The 24,381-nt window shown below is 36.8% G+C and overlaps 1 protein-coding gene across 2 annotated transcripts in view; it reads right to left on the bottom strand.

The window, feature by feature from the left end:
* Positions 1-2,916: 2,916 nt before the first annotated feature.
* LOC136865981 (general odorant-binding protein 19d) overlaps positions 2,917-24,381 on the bottom strand; it is a 143,128-nt gene continuing 121,663 nt past the window's right edge. For both annotated transcript variants that reach the window (XM_068226377.1, XM_067142570.2), the window contains exons 6-7: positions 14,278-14,345; positions 2,917-3,014 (exon numbers count right to left, since the gene is read on the bottom strand). In XM_068226377.1, the coding sequence (XP_068082478.1) occupies positions 2,973-3,014; positions 14,278-14,345 (110 nt within the window). In that variant the 3' untranslated portion in view covers positions 2,917-2,972. The remainder of the gene's footprint in view (positions 3,015-14,277; positions 14,346-24,381) is intronic.

Below are 24,381 nucleotides of genomic sequence, written 5' to 3'. Positions count from 1 at the left end.
CTTTCGGACACGACCTCCAAAGTGAAATTCAGGGAAGAGATTTCTGAGTCCTTTGAAATATGGACAGGGGTAAAGGACGGGAGATGGGCTCTCACCTCTGCTATTCAACTGTGTTCTCAAGAAAATTATTCGTGAGTGGTGTCAAGAATTGTGTAACGAGGTGTAGAGAATGGGGCCAGACTAGGTTATAAGAACAAGGACCTGACAATCGACTGTTTAGCCTTTGCAGATGACCTTGCAATTCTCTCTAATTCTCTTGACATGGCCACACAACAAATCCGTCAACTACAGATACAAGCAGCGAAGGCAGGGCTTCAGATTTTGTTTGAGAAAACACAGTTCATATCGAGCAACTTAAGGTGAACAAAGGAAAAAGAAGGTAGAGAAATCCAAATACCTGGGTGAGTAGATAGAGCCCAACATTTGTGAAAAGGAAGCTTTTCTGTCAAGGATAAAAAAAAAATAGAGATGGCTTAATATCTAACCAAAGACATGTACAATAACTGATCAGTGTCCTTCAAGGCCAAACTCAGCCACTACTGTACCATATGCTACATGCATCAGAATGCCTTGCGATGAATAGGAAAGGCCTGGCAGAACAACTGGAAGCTAAAGAGAGGAAGATTTTAAGAAAGATCTTGGGCCCAGTCAAAGAACAAGCGGAGTACAGAAGACGACACAATGATGAACTGTATCTACACGTGGATAAGATAATGGACACTATACGCAAAAGAAGAATCTCTTTCTATGGCCACTTAACACGAATGAGCTCTGGAAGATTGTCCAATCGAATCTGTGCCTTCTTTGTGGGAAAGGAAACCAAAGGGATCTGGTTTATAGAGTTGTAAAAAGACCTACAAGAACTGGGGATCTCACATGAGGACATCTTGGAATGATACTCTTTGAAGAAAAAACTTGGGGAAGTGCAGAGTTTTCAGCCAAAACCCAAAATGAAAACTGGCAAGAAGTGGAGCGAAGAACGGAGGGATTCTCACCGAAGAAGAACATTGGACAAATGTGAAAGATAGTAGGAGAAAGCAGTTGAAATAGCATAATCCATAGAAGACCAAAACGAGGAGAAGAAGAAGAAATAATAATAATAATAACAGAACAATGAAATCTCATCTCAGGTGTTGTACATGAACTAAAAATCTGGTATTCTGTTGCTGGACCTTACCTAATGCCCTCTGAAAATGATAGAATTTATAGGAGCATGCAACTAGGCTTCTTACACAAAAGAACAACTGAGTAAAATATCTATATATTCAAATTTATAAAATCTATGTTCTTTACCCAACCAGTGTAACACATTATGCACTGTAGATACTTTTACATCTGTTCCACTTTTCACTTCTTTTTCCTTGTGGTCACCTTTACTGCCATGTAGACATAATTAGTAGGCCTCATGGATGGCCTCCATGTATTGTCCAGTATGTTGCAATGCTGCTACTCCTAAAGTCATTATTTCCTCTTGTGTTAATTCACAGTGAGCAAATAGTCTGTTGATCCACGTTGAGTTTATATGTGATTAACCAAACACATCATACAACTTTCCCAACTGCATACAGTAGAGTTGATTACAACTCATACAGAGTTACAAGTTCTGAAGAAATGAGTACAAACTAGTGGACTGAACCACTCACTTAAAGTTATCAACAATGCTATACATACACCATGGACTGAACCGCTGACGATAATAAATAATAAACTAACTCACCACATCAAACTGATGATAACTCGTATAACTCTGTGCCTATTTGCCTTGCCTTTTATATTGCTTCCTTTCACATTCATGTGCCTTTTAATAGCGGCCCCTGAGATAGCCTCGACCTGTTGATTTCGTTCATGAGAGGACCACACCCTAAATTGAGTATAGAGTTCATAGCTGCCTCTGAGTCATCAGATAAGTCCAGCATGGGGCATCTTTCTGGTATCAAAATATACCATGTACACAACTCTTGCACAATGCCTAAACTCACAATACTTTAACATAATGGTAACTTTTTGATCTTTATACTGTACACAAGATATTTACCTATAACCTATTCTAACATTTGTGGTAATTAGTCTAATTTATGTGCAATTTGCACTACATAGTTAAATATAGGTATACCATATGTGAATTACTATTACTCATTGCTAGTTTTGTAAACTAAGGTAATGTAACATGGTACATGTTTCAGAGTTCATAAAATTTTCACACATACTTGCACCATGAGCAACAAATGAAGAACGAGTAACTGTGCTCATCACAAAAGTTGACTCCATCTAAGTTGAAAGTGAACCCCTTTCATGCAGTAAAACATTCAGAACAATCAGTTGTACAACCACTCTTGAAGAACACATATGGAATATCCATACTATAGTTCTGAATGTTTACTATTTTTACGATCAGTGCAGTAACTCATTCTTCATTCTCTGCTCACAGTGTATAAGTTTGCTTTGATCATATTGTAAACTCTGACAATGACCACTTTGTGAAATGCAACTTCTAACTCCAATATTCATGTTTACAAGCAAAAGTTCTTCTCACCTTCCAAAGAAACACAATCCATCATTCTCCTATGGACAAGGTTCTCCATAAGGAGTTAATATTGTGCATGTGAACTAGACATTGTGTGACACTTAAACTAACATCAAAAACATTGTACTTTCACAACTTGAGGTGGGATAGTTCAGTTCAGCTGAGGAGCTCTCTGATATGAGGTGCAGAACACTCGGTCAAGGAAGCCAAGCAATTTTGCTGATGGAGTAGTCACAATGACCATCACACCAACGCCGTTTGGCTGGATAACAAAATCCACCAAGGCCCTCCAAAAGGAGTTGGTGCCACAGGGTTCAAATAAATATATATGCTTTAGATTTACTATTGGGTGAAAAAAGATCAAAGGAGTCCATATTAGACTAAGTAAACACTTGTGCAGTTCAAACATATTGTTTATTTGATATTTCATAGTACACAGTTTATTTCTTCAACCAAACATATTATACACAGCATGACAAGTTTCATTCACCTGGAAAGAAGAACAAATTATGAGACATATCTAGTATCTATATTTTATCTAGGGGTATAAGTAGGATTACCAACTCTCATAGAAGTTTTGTCACAGATAAAATAGAGGTTGGAAATAGTTGATGGAACTGTACAATAATAATCATAAATAACAAAATAATAAGTGTAATAATATTTCCCAAGTATTATGAACAAACACATACACATAAAACATACATTTTTAAAAGTCTACCCTCATAATTTAAAACAAACAGAAATATCTTCACATTTTGTCAGGTGTTTGCAGACTACAATAATCCTTATTATCCATGATTCTTTCCCAAAGTCAGCTAGCTTCATCCATGTATGGAAAAACCTCAACTGATTTAAAGAGGAAGAAGAATAGGAAGAGAAAGAAACAGAAATTGTACCTTGACCCAATAATGGAAAATGATTCAATGTGTGTGTTCCTTTTTTACCAAATATTATGCAGTTACTCACTGTGCAGAATGATTATGCTTTGTTGAATGCATCATAATTTACTAAAATGTGGATTTTAATAAAACAAATTGGTTGATGAAATGTAATTTAAAATTGTTCCCCTTAAACTGGATCATTCCAGACAGTACATTGTTCTCAGACTTGGTTTCTCAAACTTTTTCACTCCCGCTCCCCTCCTAGCCATTCGATGTGATGGTGTTTCTGCAAAGGCAGACTTTCGGCCTGAATTTTCGACACAGTGATTTCATCCTGTTTTGAATTGTTACAAAACTACATTTTTTAGACTAAGAGATCTGCAACCTCGTTATGTGCACTTATTGTTTGTTTCCAGCTATATCATTTGTTTTCACTTCTTTTCTTCTTAGGTTAATACAGTTTTTACATTCAATTATGTTTTGTTTTAACCCCCTTTTTTTTTCACTGAATTTTGTTGCAGCAAATTGTTCATTGCTCCATATGATGATGTAAATATTGTACATTGTACTGTTTTTATTTCCATCATGCTTTTCTTATGTTTTTTCATTTGTTACTTCATTATGTTTTTTGGCACATTTTTACCTTGTATTATGTAAATTACTTTAACCCCCCCCCCCTTTGTTTCACTGAAGATGGCTCAAACAAGTCAAAACATGTTTGAATTTGATTACTCCATCTAATGATGGAATTATATGATGTATTGAATTAGGAGGATACACTTAATTTTTCCTTTGAAAAGTGAAAACCGTCAATACAGAATGATTCTAATATCTTGTAATAGTATAGAGTCTGGAAAGATTTTTTTTCTGACAGGCTCATATATATTCTGAATGGCCCAAAAGAAGGCCAGTTTGTAATCCTAGGTACAAGCAACATACAATATAGCAAATTATATAAGGAAAATTCAGATGACACATCCTATGCTTAACTCCTCATAAAATTGTGTATTATAAATACTATTCTGTTATCTGATAAAGTAGAAGGCTATCTTTTGGGACAAGATTCATGGAAGTCTCTAAACAATTTGTAGTTATAGAAATAGCTTATAGATTTCTGTTGCAGGTGTATATATTTCAGGAGCTGCCTAGCCAAGGTGGTAAAGTCATGCTTGGTACATTTATAAGGTTGTGTGTTTGATACCCTATTGGAAAGACAAAATATTTAGAAATGGGATTTTCACTTTGGGAGAAGTAGATGTTCCTCAGGTTCATTCATTTTACAGTAAGTACTGGTACGGTACCAAAGATGGCCAGTCATAGAATTAACTCATCTATTCCACTTACAAGAGAACTGTTTGTATTGGAACAGACAAACTGCAATGAAACTTGGTTTGATGATCAATTAAGACATCACAAACTTAATGGTAATAGCCATTCTGCCATTAAATAATATTTATTTACTAGCACTATATACCTTCTTATACTGAGGGAACTATGAGTAGGCAATAATCAGCCTCATGTCACTGTCTGGAAATTCAGAAGAGGTGATTGATTTTATGGTAAAAGAAAATATGGCTATGATGGGATTGAGTAAGGTTAAGTGGAGAGGAAGACACTGGAGAGAACAATAAAGGATGTGAATGTGACTGTCATGGGAGACTTTAATGCAATGGTGAGATGTGACAGAAAAGAACAGAAGAAGTAATTGGACTTTTTGGATGTAGAAAGAGGGAGGGAAGTTGGTGGTTTTTTTGTGTGAAAAATGGGTTGTGTAGACAATACGTGATTCAGAAGGAAGAATAGTAGAAAGGTTACAAGATATGCATGGGAAAACAAACAGAAGGACAAAAACAGTACCATAATTGATTACTTCTTGGTGGAAAGTACATATTGTAGACAGTTATTCAAAGTAAAAGCCTTGCCAGAAGAATGAATGAATGAATTAATTAATTAATGAATTAATTAATTAATTAATCAACCCTAATCTGCATTTAGAGCAGTCGCCCAGGTGGCAGATTTCCTATCTGTTGTTTTCCTAGCCTTTTCTTAAATGATTGCAAAGAAATTGGAAATTTATTGAACATCTCCCTTGGTAAGTTATTTCAATCCCTAACTCTCCTTCCTATAAACAAATATTTGCCACAATTTTTCCTCTTGAATTCCAACTTTATCTTCATATTGTGAACTCTCCTACTTTTAAAGACACCACTCAAACTTATTCGTCTTCTGATGTCATTCCATGCCATCTCTCCACTGACAGCTTGGAACATACCACTCATAAAATAACATAAATATTGATTTTCTTTCCACCTATTCAATACAATAAAAAGTTTTTATTGTCAGGATTTTATCCTTGACATAATACTACAGTTGGAACATGTTTCGCCCTTCTACCGAGCATCCTCAGCCATTATAACGACTCAAAGTTAAGTTATGATTTTGATGTATTTACAATTAATTGTACTTAATTATAGTCTTAACACTAATTAGGTAAAACATTTTGTTGAATTGCAGTTATGATATACAACATATGAACTGGCAGTTAGTTGTGATTAAAATAACAGTGCCAAGGTTAAGGTAAATGACTTGATTCATTAACACCGATATCCACGACTCAATGATAACATGACATAATGAGATTCTGGCTAAAAGGTTTCATGCATTTCTTCTTTCATTCAAATGGTGAGTGGACAACTGTGTGTATTGTGACATAGTCATCCAAAAACATAGGAGAATAAAATCCAGGGCGATGAAAATAATTTTTGAAAAATTATGATAAGAAAGACAAGAAAGGACTGAGTAAGAAATGAGGACATCAAGAAGGATGAATGGAAAAGCATCTTGGCAGAATGGAGAGGGATAAACTTTGATGGTTTGGATACGTTAAGGGAATGGAAGAGGGAAGGATGCCAAAGTGGATGCTGGAGACACAGACAGGAGGAGGGAGGGGAAGAGGGAGACTCAAACTAAAGTGGTTGAAAATTATCAAGAATAGTATAACAGAAGAAACCTGGATTGGAATGCAGTTAAGGATGGAAAGTTGCCAAAAACATCCCAACCTGGCAGAGGCTGGAGGGATGAGGGAATTGAATGATGATGTTGATGGGAACAATATTTTGAAAAAACATTTAAAACCAATCGCAGCATATACAGTTAAGGCGTAACAACTGCTCTATAATGTATATTTGGACTGAATTGTTTGTAAGAATATATCTTAAATAGTTTGAGAGTACAGAATATTTTTGGAAAAAAATATTCCAGTACTAAGAGAGTGGTAAAAACGTCTTTGGCCCCAAAAAAGTGTGACCATTCTTCCAAATTTCACTGAAATCTCCAGGGTCCAATCCAAAGAGTTCCTTTGTTAGTGCCAAGTTTTAGGATAGTGGAAGCCTTTACCTTCTACTCCTCCAAGGGCCTTTTTGGCCTGCATGGAAATATTTCTTCTTTTTATGTTTATACTTCTCTCTGACATTGTTTGCAAGATTCTCAAGGGCTGGATACTGTTCAAGTGACTACATTGTATAAAAGCACCCTGCTAAACTGCAATGTACACTGATAACCAATCGTAGGAGTCCGTTTAAATAGTGCTCCTGTGAGGTGACCTGTTAACCTTAAAGAAGTACTGGAAAGGAACAAACAAGGGTCAAATCAGGTATAACCTTAAACTGCCCTACACATGACCCCCAGGTGGTGCTAAACGAACAATAGCGATCATGCAGTCAGACTATCCTTGTAATCTCCTGGCTATCAAACATGAAAATTAAGAAACATGATGCAAAATGTTCTTTTCTGAACTAACAACAAGCCAACAGAAAGTGTATAGGACCTACACTCAGAATTTATCAACTAAATGTAGAAGGCACAAGTAAATCCAAGTGCCAATATTTGTTGAAATTCTTATTATGTGAAAAAACTGATGTGGTTGTCATTCAGGAAACTCATATTGCAGATGAAGACCAACTGCGATTAAGAGGGTGAATACCAGGATACGATATAATCAGCGAAACATACCACCATGCATATAGTGTAGCGACCTATGTGCGGAGTACCATTGATTATGTTTCACTGTTAAAAGCTAACAATGATGACAATATTCATACAGTTCTCATAAAGATCGGTGGGGTTGTTGTTATTAACATTTATAAGCCTCTAGTGTCTAAATGGCCACCTCAAGTTCTTCAGGTGCATGACCATCCTGCTTTCTATGTAGGCGATTTTAACAGCCATCATGAGGAATGGAAGCATGCTACCACCGATGTCAATGGAGAAAATCTCATGAGTTGGGCTGAGGAACATAACATCCATCTTGTGTTCGATGCTAAAGATAGAGGCACCTTTAGATCAGCTGCATGGAAACAGAAATATAACCCAGACCTGGTTTTTGTATCCAGTGACAACAACTATCGGCCTTTGTGTGCTACGTGGAAAGTTCTTCCAGCTTTTCTGCACAGTCAACACCGCCCAGTTTATCTTGAAGTTGGAATACAGATTCCTCTCGGGATTTCATATCCTCACCCATGCTGGAACTTCAAAAAATTAGACTGGAAAGCTTTCTCAGAAGAACTAGACAAATATGTCTGATGGATACCCCCAACAAGTGACAATATGGGAGTTTTGATGGAGCTGTAATTTTCATAGCCAAAAAACTCATTCCAAGAGGTTTCAGGAAGGAATATGTTCCCGGTTGAACTGACACAAGTGAAAAGCTGTACCAAGAGTTCTTGGCCAGTGCTGAACAAGAAATTGCAGAAGAATTACTTTGTAGCCTTGAGAATGCTTGTAAGGAAAAGTGGGTTGAAACTGTGGAATCTATTAACTTCAGTAAATCCAGCAAAAATGCTTGGTCACTCCTCAGAAAACTCAGAGGAGGTACCCTAATCGCTTGTGGAAGTCAAACTATCACTCCAAAAATGGTTGCTTCCCATATAGTTTCTGTGTCTTGAACAGCTAGAGACAGAAAACATACAAAGATATATCAAGAAAGAGCTGGCCAACCTAAAAGCAATTCTGGTTCAGAATATACTAGACCCTTCACCACCAAGGACAATGACACAGCTCTGACAGATGTCAAAAGCGGTAAGGCACCAGGGTTTGATGGAATACATCCTGAATTCTTGATAAATTGTGACAAACACGCTTGTCTTTGGCTACCCAAGCTAGCCACTAATATTGTTCAGACTGGCAAACCACCTCGTTTGTTTAAATTGATGAAGATCATTGTCATATTGAAGCCTAGGAAACCCAGTGACAGACCAGACAGCTAAAGACCTATCTCACTGTTGAGTGTATGCTACAAGTTAATTGAGAGACTAATCCTGAACAGAATCGCCTCAAAAGTGCTTGAGGTAATTTCCATAGAACAAGCAGGATTCATATCACAACAGAGCTACATGGACCAAGCACTCTCATTAATCAACTACAGTGAGGCTGGGTTCCAGAATTGCCCCAAAACATCTGTGGCATTCATAGACTTTAAAGCAGCTTATGACACCGTTTGGAGAGAGAGGGTGTTATTTACAAACTACTTCAGGTTATCCCTTGTAAGACATTGGCTCATCTTGTAAGCAACATGTTGAATGATATAAGTTTCCAGGTTATCATTGGCAGTGAAATCAGCAAGCCAAATAAATTAAACAATGGACTTCCTCAAGGATCAGTGCTTGCCCCACTCTTGTTCAGGTTGTATATATCAGATTTACTTCCACAAAATCCAGGAAGTTTGAATATGCTGATAATTGGGAAACTGCAATTGAGAGAACAGAAGTGATACTGATAAATGATCTCTCTCCTTTGGGAGACAACTTCCAAAAGTGGAGACTTCAACCAAGTACAACTATGACTGAAGTTGCTTGTTTCCAGCTGAACAATAAAATGGCAACTAGGGAACTTGCAGTTTACTTTTTCTTTTCTTTTTTTTTTTTTTAATTCTATTTATTCGGGGCGTCGACCTAAGGAGATATTTTGCTCCTACTTTGCATGATATGTTGTGAACCTGCGTATATTTGGAAATGGCGGAAGTGTAAAGTGTTGAATGTGAGGAAAGAAACATTGAGGATGACACAAATACCCAGTCCCCAGGCCAGGGATATTAATCATTTACAATTAAAAAACCCTGACCTAGCCGGGAATCAAACCCAGGGCCACCGGGTGACAGGTGGACACGTTGCCCCCTGCACTGCGGGGCCGGACTGCAGTTTACTTTAATAACAACCTCCTTCACCACAACAGACATCGTAAATATTTGGGTGTGACTCTGGACAGAACACTGTCATTCAAAGAACATCTACGAATGACTGCTGCCAAAATGAAGACAAGAAACAACATCCTGTGGAAATTACGTGGTACCACTTGGGGTGCCAGTGCAACTACTCTCTGTTGCTCAGCTTTAGGTTTAGTTTATTCTACACTGAGTATTGTGGTCTGGTGTGGATAAACAGTCTTCATGTAAGATTAATAGATGTACAATTACTGAATAACACCATGCACATGCTTACAGGAAAAATTATGACAACTTCCAAAAGTGGAGACTTCAACCAAGTACTACTAAGACCGAAGTTGCTTGTTTTTTTCTGAACAGTAAAATGGCAACAAGGGAACTTGCAGTTTACTTTAATAACACCCTCCTTCACCACATCCCTCCACCTCATTTGCGGCGATACAACATTCTGATAAGAGAATAAGGAAGATCCAGACCAACAAACAACTAATTCATGGTGCCGTTGCCGATCTACATGTGAAACGATTACGTTGAAGACATCCACCTATCTGCACAGCAAAGAACCTTGTAGCTAACAAATTCAATCTAGCTGAGAGATGGTCTCATGATTGGAAACTGTTTGTCCCTCCAGAGAGTTCAAAAATGCCCTACATAACTGAGAAGGTGCCAGGGTTCATTCAACCTAGAAAAATCTGGTAAAAATTAAATAGAATTTGGACCAATCACAGTGTATGTGGGGATCTCCTGTACAAGTGGAGGAAAAGACCTTCACCATTTTGCGAGTGTGGTGCTGTAAAACAGACTGTTAGCACTTAGTTCAAGAATAGATAGATAGATAGATAGATAGATAGATAGATAGATAGATAGATAGATAGATAGATAGATAGATAGATAGATAGATAGGAACAAGAAAAGGAACACGTAATAGGACAAACATAATGACAGGTCAGAGTGGGACACTTCCCGTACCAAGGCTGAAGATCTGGCAAGATCCTCAGTGGGTGTTGATGCCCACCCTCCTGATGAAGCAAAAACGAGCTTGTCAGGGGCTGAGAATTAATGGATGTAGAAGAACTGGGTTTCTTGAAGAGAGAACTTATCTTTTTAAAGACAGCAGTGTATGAAGATGTGGAAATTTCTTTATCCTTTTGTGTTTTCATATTTGTCCTTGTCATCTCTTTCAATTTCTCCTTCTCCCCATCTGCTACTATGTTTGTCCTATTATGTGTTTCCCTTCTTGTTCCTATCTATCTATATATGACTTGATTTGAAACTTCTTTGTTCCTTTCCACTACTTTTATTGTCCCACTGGGATCTTTTCCTCCTTTTGTGGTTGTCCTGTGTTCCTAATATTTTACCACCTGTATTTATGTTTCTTCTCTTTTCTTTTACTTATCTGGATTTTCTTCATTTCCTACACTTCCCATATCAAGGCTGAAGATCTGTCAAGATGGATGCTCAATGAGTGTTGATGCCGATCCTCCTGATGAAGCTTGGAAGCAGAAACGAGCTTGTTGGGGCCTGAGAAGAGAGGGATGTAGAAGAACTGGAATTGATGGGGAGAGAGCGTATCTAATTGAAGACGGCATTGCATGAAGATGTGGAGATTGTCCTTGTCCATTTATGTTTTCTTGTTTATCCTTGTTTCCTCTTTCTGTTGCTCTCTCTTCCCATACTGACCTACTGTTATTTGTCCTATTATGTGTTTCTTTTCTTGATCCTGTCTATATGACTTGTTTACCTAAAAGAGTCTAGAGAAGTCTAAGTATCAGTAACTGATTGTTTATTTGTTTCATCACCATGAAAAGGATATCAAACTTCACAAACCTTGCAGACATGATATGGGCTTTCGGGCTTACGCCGTGTCAAGAAAACAAGCTGAAACTATTTACGTTTTTTTTACCACATTCATCCCTGATTTGTCTGATGCCCTCTGTGTTACTCCTCACGCACACATGGTGTGATGAACATCTTAAATGGAGCTTAATGTTTTCGTCAGCTGCTGCTTGGAGCGTTGTGTGAGCATACAGCGAGCCACCTGGTGAGAAACGAGCGTACCACTACAGCACCAATGGCAAAACAATCTTAAATACAAACCCTCAATATTGGAGAAGACTTTCTCGGGAACAGTAGAGATTTTCTTCTTAAGACGCGGAGCAAAGTTCTCTACTAAATGTAAAAAGTTTCACCTTGTTTCCAAAAGCCCATATCATGTCTAGAAGAATAGGCAGTGAAAGCATCAATGTTAACTTCACAAACCTTATTATAAGTTCATTTCTCTTCAAAGTAATTCAAAAGTTCAGATATAGAATGGGCAAAATCATGGTGATTCATGACCTCGATAGCATCACAAACTGAAGCAGATATACCTAGGTTCTTAAAAGAAGTTCCAGAAAATGCATCATAGAACATATGAATTTGATGTATTGACAGAATGGATTGTTGATCTGAGCCTGACCTCTGGCGTATCCTTATAAATCTTCCTGAACTGATAACAAAAGACAATGGGCACCATATTAGCAGAGCAGCCACTGGAGAACTATACATTCATTACCAGGATGTAGTTTCTTGAAATGAAGTAGCCACATTAGAATAAAGTGCTGAAGAGCTCTAAGTTTTATTGAAGCACAGAGTATGCTATCACATGAATCTTGTGAAAAAGTAGGGATGAAAAATATTAATTCATGCAATTAAATCAATTTTCAACTGACTTACTTTGTAGAAGCACTTTCAACCACTTGCTGCATTACTGTCTTCAACAACTGAATCTCTGACAGGGGCACTTAATGGTTTTTAGTGTCTATTACCAACACAGTGATTAAAAGGCAGTTTTGTACAATATGGTCATATGTGTTTAAGATGTGAATTTAGCTGTCTATGGGGAAGAATTTTGGTTCACAACGGTGACCTACAAGAAAATATTAAACTGTTCATAAAAAAATATACAGGGTTATTTCATTTTCACAAACACATTGTACCGTACTCTAAATAAATTTTCAACGTATTAGTTTGTGTTTGGTACATACAGTAAATATCAAGAACTGTTAAGTACAGAGCCAATTGGACGCCAGTGAGATCCAAACCCACAGCCTTCCAATTTCATGTTGGATGCTCTTACTAATTGGATTGTAGTGCCCTAGGTCATATCTATTCAGCTAAAAAGTGTCTAAAGTATAGGTCTGGCACTACTGCTATCATAACTGTAGAGTATGGGCAAGTCACCTATTGTGGGCTAATTCAATGAATATTTAATTTTCACGACTGCATTGTACTTTAAATACATTTTCAGCATGTCAGGTCATTTTCAGTACATATCGAAGAGATGTTAAGTACAGACCAAATATGGCTGACCGGACATCAGTGGGAAACAAACCCACAACCTCTGACTGAAGTTTTTATTCAGTTCATTAAAATGGAGAGCAACATCAGCCAATAAAGTTAGTTTCCTTGTCAGACAGGAAGTCCACAGGATTTTCTTTACATAGAAATATTTTAATCTCTACTATCGGAGAAAAAAATGACAAAATTTCACTGCAGCCCAACCATCTAACCACTGTGAGATAGATATTTATTTCCACAATTAATTCCAACAAGCCAAAGGCTCATACAGAGGAATTGTACAATGAATAATATAATCAGTGGCAGATGTATGGGAAATCAACTGACAGATATTCTCCCTCCTGTAGAAAAGACTTGACCTAGTGAAGTTTGAGTGCATGAGATCTTATGAAATTTACTATAGAAATATTACCGGTTTCATCATACAGAATATGTCCATCAATTTCTTGATGGGCAATACTATGTATTGTACTGCAATAATTGTATAAATACTAACACATGAATGATGGGTAGAAGGTAGTAGTATATTACAGTTGAGCCCATGAGAGTTGAAGTCTGACATAGCGGTGAAAGCAGTAACTACGAAGTACGCTGCATTGTCATAGTTACCTCAGTCTGCGGCGTATCATCCTTTCATACAGGCTGAATATTTAATCAACTATGTTGGCCTAATTCAATTCAATAAACTTTGACCTGTTCCTAAGCTCGTGTTAATAATTCTGGCATTTAAGATAGAACACGCCATTGCCGATAAATATGAGATTTCATATTCACTAAACTGACAGGTACCTCAATGAATCAAAAAAAAAAAACCCATGGCACTACAGCCCATGAAGGGCCTTGGCCTACCAAGTGACCGCTGCTCAGCCCGAAGGCCTGTAGATTACGAGGTGTCGTGTGGTCAGCACGACAAGTCCTCTACCTCAATGAATACACATGTTAAATAGAGAATAGAACTGTACAACTACCCACTGATTACCTTACAAAAAAAATTAACTAACAACTAAAATAATATTCAGGAAACAAACACTTAAATTATTGCATAAACCAGCAACAATGAACACAGCTAACACAGTGCCACTCCGAATAATATAACAAAGGCGACTGAGAGCAAGCCAACCATGTGGCGATAGCAGCCTTAAATGTGGCATTGCTGTTATTGTTGCCATAGCAACAGACCATTTTCGAGCAGCGTTAGTCAACTTTTTTACGCCAGTGGCGCTAAACGTCAGACTTCAACTCTCGTGGGCCTTAGTACAATTAGGTGGAGGGTGGGGAGTGCAATGAAGTTAAGCCAAGAAGAGTTTTCTTACCAATGATGATTTTTCCTTGGCACATTCACGCATGGCACAGCCAGCATCACAATCGGTTTTTGTTTCAACTGAAATAAAAATATGTATTATTATTACTACTGTTGCAAAAGGATTCATTTGCTTCAGTGGCAGTATATCATCCTTATAATGATGATGATGATAATGATAATTTATTAATGGTAATACAATTTTACAACACAAGAAAAAAAACACACAAAATAGAAATAAAAGAAAGAATTAGTTGACTAAGTTGAATGCAATGAACATACAGTAGCATGCAAATTAATCCAAACAAGATATAGAAAAGGTATCCTTTAATAAAAAGAACAGAAAGCAAGTTATGCAACTACTTGATGTAACCTACTTTGGTTTTTAGAACAGTACTGACATGTTTTTGCATGGATTCCACCAATTTTGCATGAATATTCTTTATTTCTTCATTGTGAAACCAGAACATGATAAGGGAACATAAATCATGATCATTTTTGTTGATCTATCCAGTTTTGCCATTCTCTTCTTAAACATCTTGGGACCAAGTGTTGGTATCTACAGGACACCTAGCTGTGTGTGGCATTCCTTCCATTTGCTGTGCCAGGCTCCTCACCTTGCTTTCTATCATATATGACCCCAGTTAGTGAAAATCTTGTTCTCTTCAAATCCTAACAGTATTAGGTTTACAAGCCTAAGGTGTCCTTCATTTTCAGGGTCTTCAAGGCCCTCCACTTTTTTTTTTGCCAATAACTTCATTTGTCAAAGATAATCACATTAATGAGGTTGTAAAGAAAGATATAGATCTCTTCACATGGTTATGAGGATATTTAAGGGTCGTAGTAAGGATGTAAAGAAGAGGGCATAAGAGCATGGTTCCAGTGTATGGGACCAACACCAGGATTTTTCATAACCATTGCCCTCAAGAATGGAATTATTATTCCATTAGGCTAATGGATTTATTATACTGTATCTATAAGATGACCGCCCCCTTTTTCTGACCAACAACCACTAATATTTGGCTTAAAATGTCTTATCTAGCCCCTTGAATATGACCACCTTTGGCTTGCAACCTCAAATTGCAAACTACTTTTATAGCATCAAATATATTTCCTCAGAAATACAGAAAACTGCATGTATAAGTACATGGTGGTGACAATGGTAAGTTGTTGCTTGTATCAGCTTGTGTTGGGCTGGTATTTTGATTCATCCTGATTCCTAACACTACTGTACTTTCAGCCCCTCATCTGCCATATACAGAATCAAGGCCACTAGAAAACATCTTTATTGTAAGAATTTGATCTGCAACTGCTTGTGTTAAACCCTCAGCAGTAAGAAACTGACTATGAGTAACCTCCTCTTCTTTTGTAAGGACGTGGGAACTACTGTACTTTGTGTCAAAATCTTAAGAAATGCACTAGTGATTGTTTTGTCTTCAAAGATTTGACCTCCAAATCATCATGTCAAGGAGAAAAATGCTTGTTCTTTCTCTAGAAGAAAGAATTTCTATGATTAAAGAAAGTGAAACAGGGCAATCACAATGCGATTTAGTGAATTAATTTAAATGTGGGAATATCCAAATTCAAAATACAGTTATAAATCATGACCATAACTTGAAAGAGTGGAAGAAAAATGCAAATAAAGACACAAAGAAGAGACAGTGGCAACAATGTGGAGCATACATACTGCAGTATTCATTAAAGTCCTATACAGTGCTGCAGGTGTAATTATGTGCAGTGTTTGTATTTACATTAAAACACCATAATTAATTACAGCATACTGCTATGTGCATTGTACTGTAATAGTAGTAGTAGTAATGGTGGTGGTGGTGGTGGTGGTGGTGGTGGTAGCTTGACAGTTCCCTTTAACAAGACCACTTCTAAGAGATGAATTTTGTGTTTTTTTCATCTGATCAGCTTAAAATGGTATCATTGCACTGTACACTGTTCATCATTCCCTTAACAGGAACTACAGGTCCTGGCCTCTTGCTAGTAAATCATCTCCAGTACATTTCTTTTAGTGGATGTTTAGGTGGTAGCTGAATATGAGCTGGTGATATTTTCTGTGATTGCTCCTTATGAACAAGTGGAATGTGCCAAGCACAAATTTCAAAATAGCTTTCATCAAAAAATACAACTTTCCACCAATCTTCTACAGTAGATGACACTTTCTTCGATTGACCACAAATGCTACTGAAATAGACTCCAGCTTATTAGATCACATTGATTTTTCAGATTGGACAAGGTGACAATGATGGTGAATTTCCTTCAGCCTGATGCAAATGATGCACTTGGTGGTCCTAATGTAAATGTTCCCGAGGAACAGGAGTATGATATGAGCCTATACTGGTAGGTCCTGAGATCATTGCAGGTCTTTAGCTGAGCATAACTGACAGGATATTTTTGTTGTGACTGTTAAGGTTGTCTTGATGTTGTGACCTGTAAAATCTTGCTGACCTCGGGGAACTGTTCGGATGTAAGGAATGTCTTTCTCTGAAGAATGTTGTACTGTAGAAGTATTGTAAAGAAAGGAATAGAATAAAGTAATTTAATAAATATATACCGTACTTACCAGATATTGTAATCGGAGTTGAATCATGGCTGAGAAATTATATAATGGATGCAGAAATTTTCTCATGGAACTGGAGTGTTTATCGTAGAGACAGGAGAGAAAAGGTAGGAAGGGGAGTATTCATTCTGGTAAAAGAAGAATTTGTAAGCTACGAAAAAGTTCAAGATGACAAACATGAAATTCTAGGTGTAAGGCTCATCTTTAAAGATAATAGACAACTTGATGTTTGGGGAGTACAGAAACCTAGAAAGGGTGATGCAGATGCTGAATCAGAATGATTTAATAAGATATGTAGGAAAAAATACAGAAAGGAACATGATTGTAGCAGGTGATCTCCATTTACCAAATGTCAATTGGGAAGGTAATGTGAACGACAGGAAGCATGACCAACACATGACAAATAGGTTAATCTGGGAAAAACAGCTGAATCAGAAAGTGATGGAACCAACTACAAGGAAGAATATTCTGGATGTGGTGCTGGTAAAACCAGATGAGCTCTATAGAGAAACTGAAGTAAAAAATGGTATTAGTGATCACAAAGCTGTTTTTGTTGTAATTAAAAATAAATGTGATAGAAAGGAAGGTCGTAAAAGTAGGACTATTAAGCAGTACCATATTGCTGATTAGACAGAAATGAGGGAGTTTTAAAAAAGTAACTATGATCAGTGGAAATGGTAAATAAAAATTGAAAACAGACTTTGGGATGGGTTTAAAGCAATTTTTGAGAAATGTGAAAACAGGTATGTACCTTTGAACATGAAAAGGAATGGTAAAGACCCACTATATTTTAACAGAGAAGTAAAGATACTAAGAAGGAGGTGCAGGTTGGAAAGGAACAGAGTTAGAAATGGTGGTGGAAGTAAGGAGAAATTGAAGGAACTTACTTGAAAATTGAATCTAGCAAAGAAGTCAGCTAAGGATAACATTATGGCAAGCATAATTGGCAGTCATACAAATTTTAGTAAAAAATGGAAGGGTATGTATAGGTACTTTAAGGTAGAAACTTGTTCCAAGAAGGATATTCCAGGAATCATTAATGAACAAGGGGAGTGTGTATGTAAGGATCTACAGAAGGCACAAGTATTCAGTCAGCAGTATGTAAAGATTGTTGGTTACAAGGAAAATGCCCAGACAGAAAAAGTAACTAATACTAATGAAGTATCAAAATTTATTTATAATAACAAAGACATATATATAATAAGAGTTTTGTCTGTACATTGCTCAGAATTTAAAAAGAATGGTATTTCTGTAGCAGTCGTGTCCAGAGTAACAAGGAAATCCACTTTTTAATTTTCTGTGATTTTTGTCTGTCTGTATGTGCAGGCATCATGAGAAAATGGCTGAAGAGAATTTAATAAAAATTGGTATGTAAATTTGAGGAATGATGCACTACAATCTAGGCTGTAAATAATTGTATTCACACTGAGTGAAATGGTAGCTTAGGCAAAGGCCTAAAATTTAATTCTCAAATATTTATGTTATTAATGGTCCTATCAATAAATACTACATAGCTAGAGTTATATAGAATTAAATTTCTGATCATTTATGTCTATAAATTTTTACTGTACCAGCTATGATAACAGAGATATTCGTGAATTTCAATTTTTTCCTTTTTTTTTATTTTTTTTATTTTAATTTTTTATTCAGTCCATATCAACGCCGAACTACGAGAAAATGGGTGATCAGAATTTAATGAAAATTGGTATGTAAAGCCTGGTAATAAGGTGCTACAGTCTAGGATATAAATAATTGTTATTCATGCTGGATAAAATGGTAGTTTAGAGGAAGGTGCCTAAAATTTAATTTTTAAATTCCTATGTTATTGGTTCTATCGAAAAGTATTAAGTACTGTAACAAAAGTTATAGAAGTACAAGTTCCAATTATTTATGTCTTATACAGTTTTACCGTACTGCCTATGATAATAGAATAATGAATTTAGACTTTTGTTACTTAGTCCATATCAATGCCAATCACTGTTAACATGGAAATATTGTTTAATCATATTAACTGGCAATGGTTTTTGTCATGACTGTCTTGAGGGGTAAATCCCGTGATCATCAGTCCACATCGACAAGGCAAAATGTGAAGATGATTTTTTTTTTTTTTTAACGAGAAAAAGATCATAAAGGAATGATTGCTTGAAGAATAAGGCAAGAGGAAGTCATGAAAGAAGAAAGGACTGCCTTTACATTTAGATGCTCTAATATCCCAGAGTTGGAAGGAAACTGTGAAGGCATATAATATCGAGAGCTCATAAAACTGATCAACAGTAACATACTGACCATTGCTGTGATGGGATTTGTCCCTTCTGCTTCCACTCATCTCCAATAGATGGGATTACTGCATGCCTGAATATTGGCGGAAAGTAGCTAGGGAGTTACATAACTGCACATTCTATATGACTGTCCTGTCAACGGCGGGGGGAGGGGGGGTTACTGCAGCTAGTTTACAATAAGATACAAAAGTTGAAAACTAGAAAAGCTGCTGGAATTGATAACATTTCTGCGGATATACTAAAGACAATGGGTTGGGATATAATACCACATCTGAAGTACATTTTTTATTACTGTTTGCATGAAGGAACTATACCAAATGAATGGAGAGTTGCTATAGTAGACCCTGTTGAAAAAAGAAAGGGTGATAAACATAAAGCTGAAAATTACAGGCCAGTCAGTTTGACATGTGTTACATGTAAGCTTTGGGAAAACATTATTTCTGATTATATTACACATGTTTGGAAAATTAATAACTGGTTTGATAGAAGGCAGTTCGGGTTTAACCCTCTGTTGGGCACACCTCTGAACGAAACAAAATCAGGCACAGCCGGCCTGAGAGGCCACCCATACATTTTAACCCCTCCTCTCTACCTAATAGTTTGCTTAGGATCTAATACTTTTCTAGGATCCAAGGAAGGAAAATATACCAAACTAACGGGAAAGAAAGTGTTTATTACATGAAATAAAGCTTACACTAAAACAACAAAAATTGATCACTTATCACAAAGGAAATTTTTTAATTAGATGAATTAAACATTATAAAAGAAAAGAACTGAAATACAAAGGTAAAATACACTGTCTTCTGACGTGGGACCATCATTCTTTGCCGCAGATGTGAGCAGAAACCTACGATGAATCTTCAGAATCAGCAGCTGAATAACAGGTCTGGCACAGCCGTTTTACGTGGCTTAGACAGGTCGGTTCATGACAATTATGACACTAGTAATTTGTCATCCTTCTGAATCCTGTTTCAGCCATGCATGTAACACACTTGCGTCTTTTGGGAGGTATGGAGGAAGACGTTTCACGTTTTCTTTTTGGGGCAAAAACCTTTTGAAGCGCAATTGCAGCTGAGTAGGCATTCACTTGTGTTCAGACTTCGCCGGGCTAGATGTCCAATCACTAGTTGATGAGACAAAGTTTTGAGGAAGATTCTCCTTCTTAGTGCTTCCAGTCCATTTCCAATCGAAATCACTTGGGAATTTATGCCGGCTATGTTCAGACAGGCAAAGAAAATGACCATCAGCCAGCATCTTGTGTTCTGGCTCACAATGAAAGTTGCAGACATTTGGTCAGCTGTGTCAACTTCACCTTTGGTTATATTGTAGAATGTAATCCCTTCTGGTTTCTTCTGCACTCCAGTAGATTGATCAATGGCATCAGTTTCACAAAGTGATGAAATGAGAATTACATTTTCCCTTTCTTTGGTATGTATGAAATCAAAGTGTTACCATTGTTGAATCCGAACAAGCTGCTATATTGATCCCTCCCTCTGACATTGACAAAACTGGATGGCAATTGCTTTTTATTCTTTCTTACTGTCCCAACATATGATAGTTTCTTCTCTTTCATATCATTTACCAGATCAATGTCTGAAAACCAATTGTCACAGGTTATGTTACGCCCTGTCTCAAAAATAGGCTCAGCCAATCGTTTGACCACGTCACTTGGCTTATTGCTTACTTTATATGGCCCTTCAGGCTGTCTTCCTGCATAAATTTCCATATTGTAGGTGTAGAACATTCTGGCATCAACAAGGGAAAATATCTTTATCCCATACTTGGTGGATTTAGATCGTATGTATTGTTTGAAACCGCACTTTCCACGAAATCCTGGCAACATCTCATCGATTGTGACATTTTCTCCCGGAATGTAGTTTTTTTGACAGTTGTGAACAAAACAATCAAACAGTTCACGGATTGGGCAAAGTCGATCATATTCTTTCCGTTGTGAATGACTGGTACGATTGTCAAGACGAATACAACGTATGAGGAACTTGAACCGTTTTATACTCATCACGAGGCCAAATTTTTCAATCCCATCTCCTTCTGTTCCCCATAGTTCCTCCAGACTCTGACGGTTCACTCTGTAAGCTCCAGCCAGGTACAATAGACCAATTAATGCCTTAATTTCTATGAGGTCTGTTTCTTGGCATCTCTATCTCTGGTAAATTTGGCTGTGACTGAGTCAATATATTGGTTGGTATATTTGACAATCAATTCCAAAATATCTGTATTGAACAAACATTCCCAACATTCTAATATGGTTTTACAAATTCTTGCATCTCCTTTTACACCTGGAAGGTGTGTAATGATGTTGTGACATTGTGCACGACGAACAGCAGCCGGAGATGGCTTTTTGGTCCACTTTGTCTGTTTATCTTTTCCAAGAAAAAAGGCATCTGATATGTTCTCTTCTCCTTCGTCTTTCTCACCACTAGTCCCTCCTCCTTCCTGTTCAGTTTCTGAGTCCACTTCACATTCTTCAACCTCGTCCTCAGAAGCAATGTCGCTTTCTTCACCCAAATCCTCAGCTAAAGCAGGATCATCACCATTATCCTCAAGGAGGATGCTTCGTATTTCCGCAACATCCTTGGGGTTGGAGACATCATACATTTTTTGGGCCATTTCAGCAGGAAATCTGAAACTAAAGATATAAATACTTAAATTAGTTATCGATATAACGTTATCAGGCACACTCGGCCTGAGAGGCCAGGTTCAGAATAGCACTTATTTCTAAATATATTGATGAATTTTCACACAGAACAAGCTTATTTTGAGTAAAATGAACCCTTGCAATAAAAATATATTGAAAAAACTCACCTTCAAAATTATGACGTAATCAGGCGCAGTCGGCCTCACAAGCAGCGAAAGTTACAGGCAGTCAACTGAGGTACAGTGTCTTATGCACTGCCATGAGTCAGGAAACTATTCGTAGGGGCGGCCTGCTGCGGAGTGAGGTGGAGGGAGGGCATGCCAGAACGTGTTTTCCTGGCCTCTCAGGCCAGCTGCACCCGATGGAGGGTTAAGAAACATTATTCCACTGAAGCTCAACTTGTAGGATTCCAGCAAGTTATAGCAGATATCCTAGATTTGGGAGGTCAAATGGACTGTGTTGCAATTGACCTATCCAAGGCATTTGATAGGGTAGATCATGGGAGACTACTGGAAAAAATGAGTGTAATAGGACTTGACAAAAGAGTGACTTAATGGGTGGCTATATTTCTGGATAACAGAACTCAGAGAATTAGAGTTGGTGAAGCATTATCTGATCTTGTAACCATTCAGAGGGAAATTCTTCAAGGCAGTATTATTGGACCTTGTTTGTTTTCCTATGTATAAATGACATAAGTAAAGAAATGGAATCAGAGGTAAGGCTTTTTGTGAATGATGTTATACTATATAGAATAAGAAATAAGGTATAAGATTGTGAGCAACTGCAAAAAGACATCGACAATGTTGTGAGATGGACAGGAGGCAATGGTATGGTGATAAATGGGGTTAAAAGTCAGGTTGTGAGTTTCAGTAATAGGAAATGTCCTCTCAGGTTTAATTACTGTGTTTATGGGGTAAAAGTTCCTTATGGGGATCGCTGTAAGTACGTAGGTGTTAATATGAGCAAAGATCTTCATTGCGGTAATTACATAAATAAAGGGTACAGATCTCTGCACATGGTTATCAGGGTATTTAGGGGTTGTAGTAAGGATGTGAAGGAGAAGGCATATAAGTTTCTAGTGTGCCCATCCTGCGTCCAGGTATGACACAAATAAAAATACTCCGACAGCTCGTTAATCTCTCAGGGTCAATCTTCATGAAAATAACTCGGCTTAATGTGAATTCAAAAGAGAAATTTGACCGCATGCGAAATAATTCAGTTCCGAATGAACGTCTCCATCCTACCACATCACCGCAAGTGCCATAAGAAATCACAAAAATCAACTTGACTAAGTTATTCTACGACATATTACCTATAAATAAATCATTTATTCACACACATATAAAAATCTATAATAAGAAATTTATTATCTAATTCAATTCTGAAGAAAAGAGAAAGTAATTTTTTTCAATATTCATCCAATAAATCATAAAATAAATTAACACTAGGCATGCTTCTCATTTAAGTCAGCGCTGGCTTAATAAAATTAAATTTCAATCCTGACATGAGCTAACAACTCGTTTCACATATTTTCATTTTGATATGTAAATATTAAGTTAATCAATCACATTATTTACATAAAAATAAAATTAAAAACAATAAAATCAATCATATCACTGATTAATATACCACATGATTCTTCTTTGAATGTTTTCTTTCAAGTCACGCAATCTAAATTGTTTTATGAATATCACTTCATCTTTGTTGTTTTCGTTGAATGACATGCTAAGGTTACTAATCCCTATTGCCACTTATAATCCTGGCACCTACTATCCTAGTCTTACTATGTTTACGTGATCGCAAAGTCATCCAGTATCTTTCAAAAATAAAAATAATCTAAATCTCATTACTAACTCTACTAGTTCTTAATTAGCCATAATTTCATCCTCATATTCCATGTTTGACTTTACATGAAGCCTTATTTTAATTGACAAATTAAGCTAAGTGACGCCTCTCAATTTTAATATGATAGTTCAATATTATCTCTAACGTCTATGTTATTCTGCACAGCTACTCACTCATCTCATCTTTCAATTTGTGTATTACCTCTGTATGATATTTACTATGGACATTTCCTTACAACACAGCTTTATTTTAATATAGCAGAAACCATCTACTCTGATATTCGCGTTTGGTTTTGCCATGCCTATCTTGTCTTACGATATTCCCTCGAAGCATTACTCAATCCATGTACTTGCTTCTCATAATTGATCCATAATATGAATATTTACATTTAGCATCCCTCATCACGTCTTCATTGCAACTATCTTCCTAACACTTCATTTCAGTTCCTTCATATAACTCCATTCACTTTTATATATCATGCAATTCAATCAATTATAACATCAACATAACCATTTCTCTTCATATTATAACCTCTTCATATATAACACTATTCCTACGACGTATTAAGCTTCATTGCATTTATATTCACTTCATTGGATCATAATTCATCTCATAGAAATCTTTAACCTCTAGAGTTCCATAATACCATTTCATCATGTACCTCGACAAGGAATAACTCTTCATGAGGTATATTTTTGGGCTTATGCTGTGTAATTAATTATAAAAACACACTCAACGCGTTTCGAAAGGAACCTGTTGCTAGCAACC

Source organism: Anabrus simplex, chromosome 1, assembly GCF_040414725.1.
Source record: "Anabrus simplex isolate iqAnaSimp1 chromosome 1, ASM4041472v1, whole genome shotgun sequence".
In the NCBI taxonomy this organism is placed as follows: Eukaryota; Metazoa; Arthropoda; class Insecta; order Orthoptera; family Tettigoniidae; genus Anabrus; species Anabrus simplex.
The sequence above is the reverse complement of the archived record's forward strand: the minus strand, read 5'-3'. Positions and strand labels throughout refer to the sequence as shown.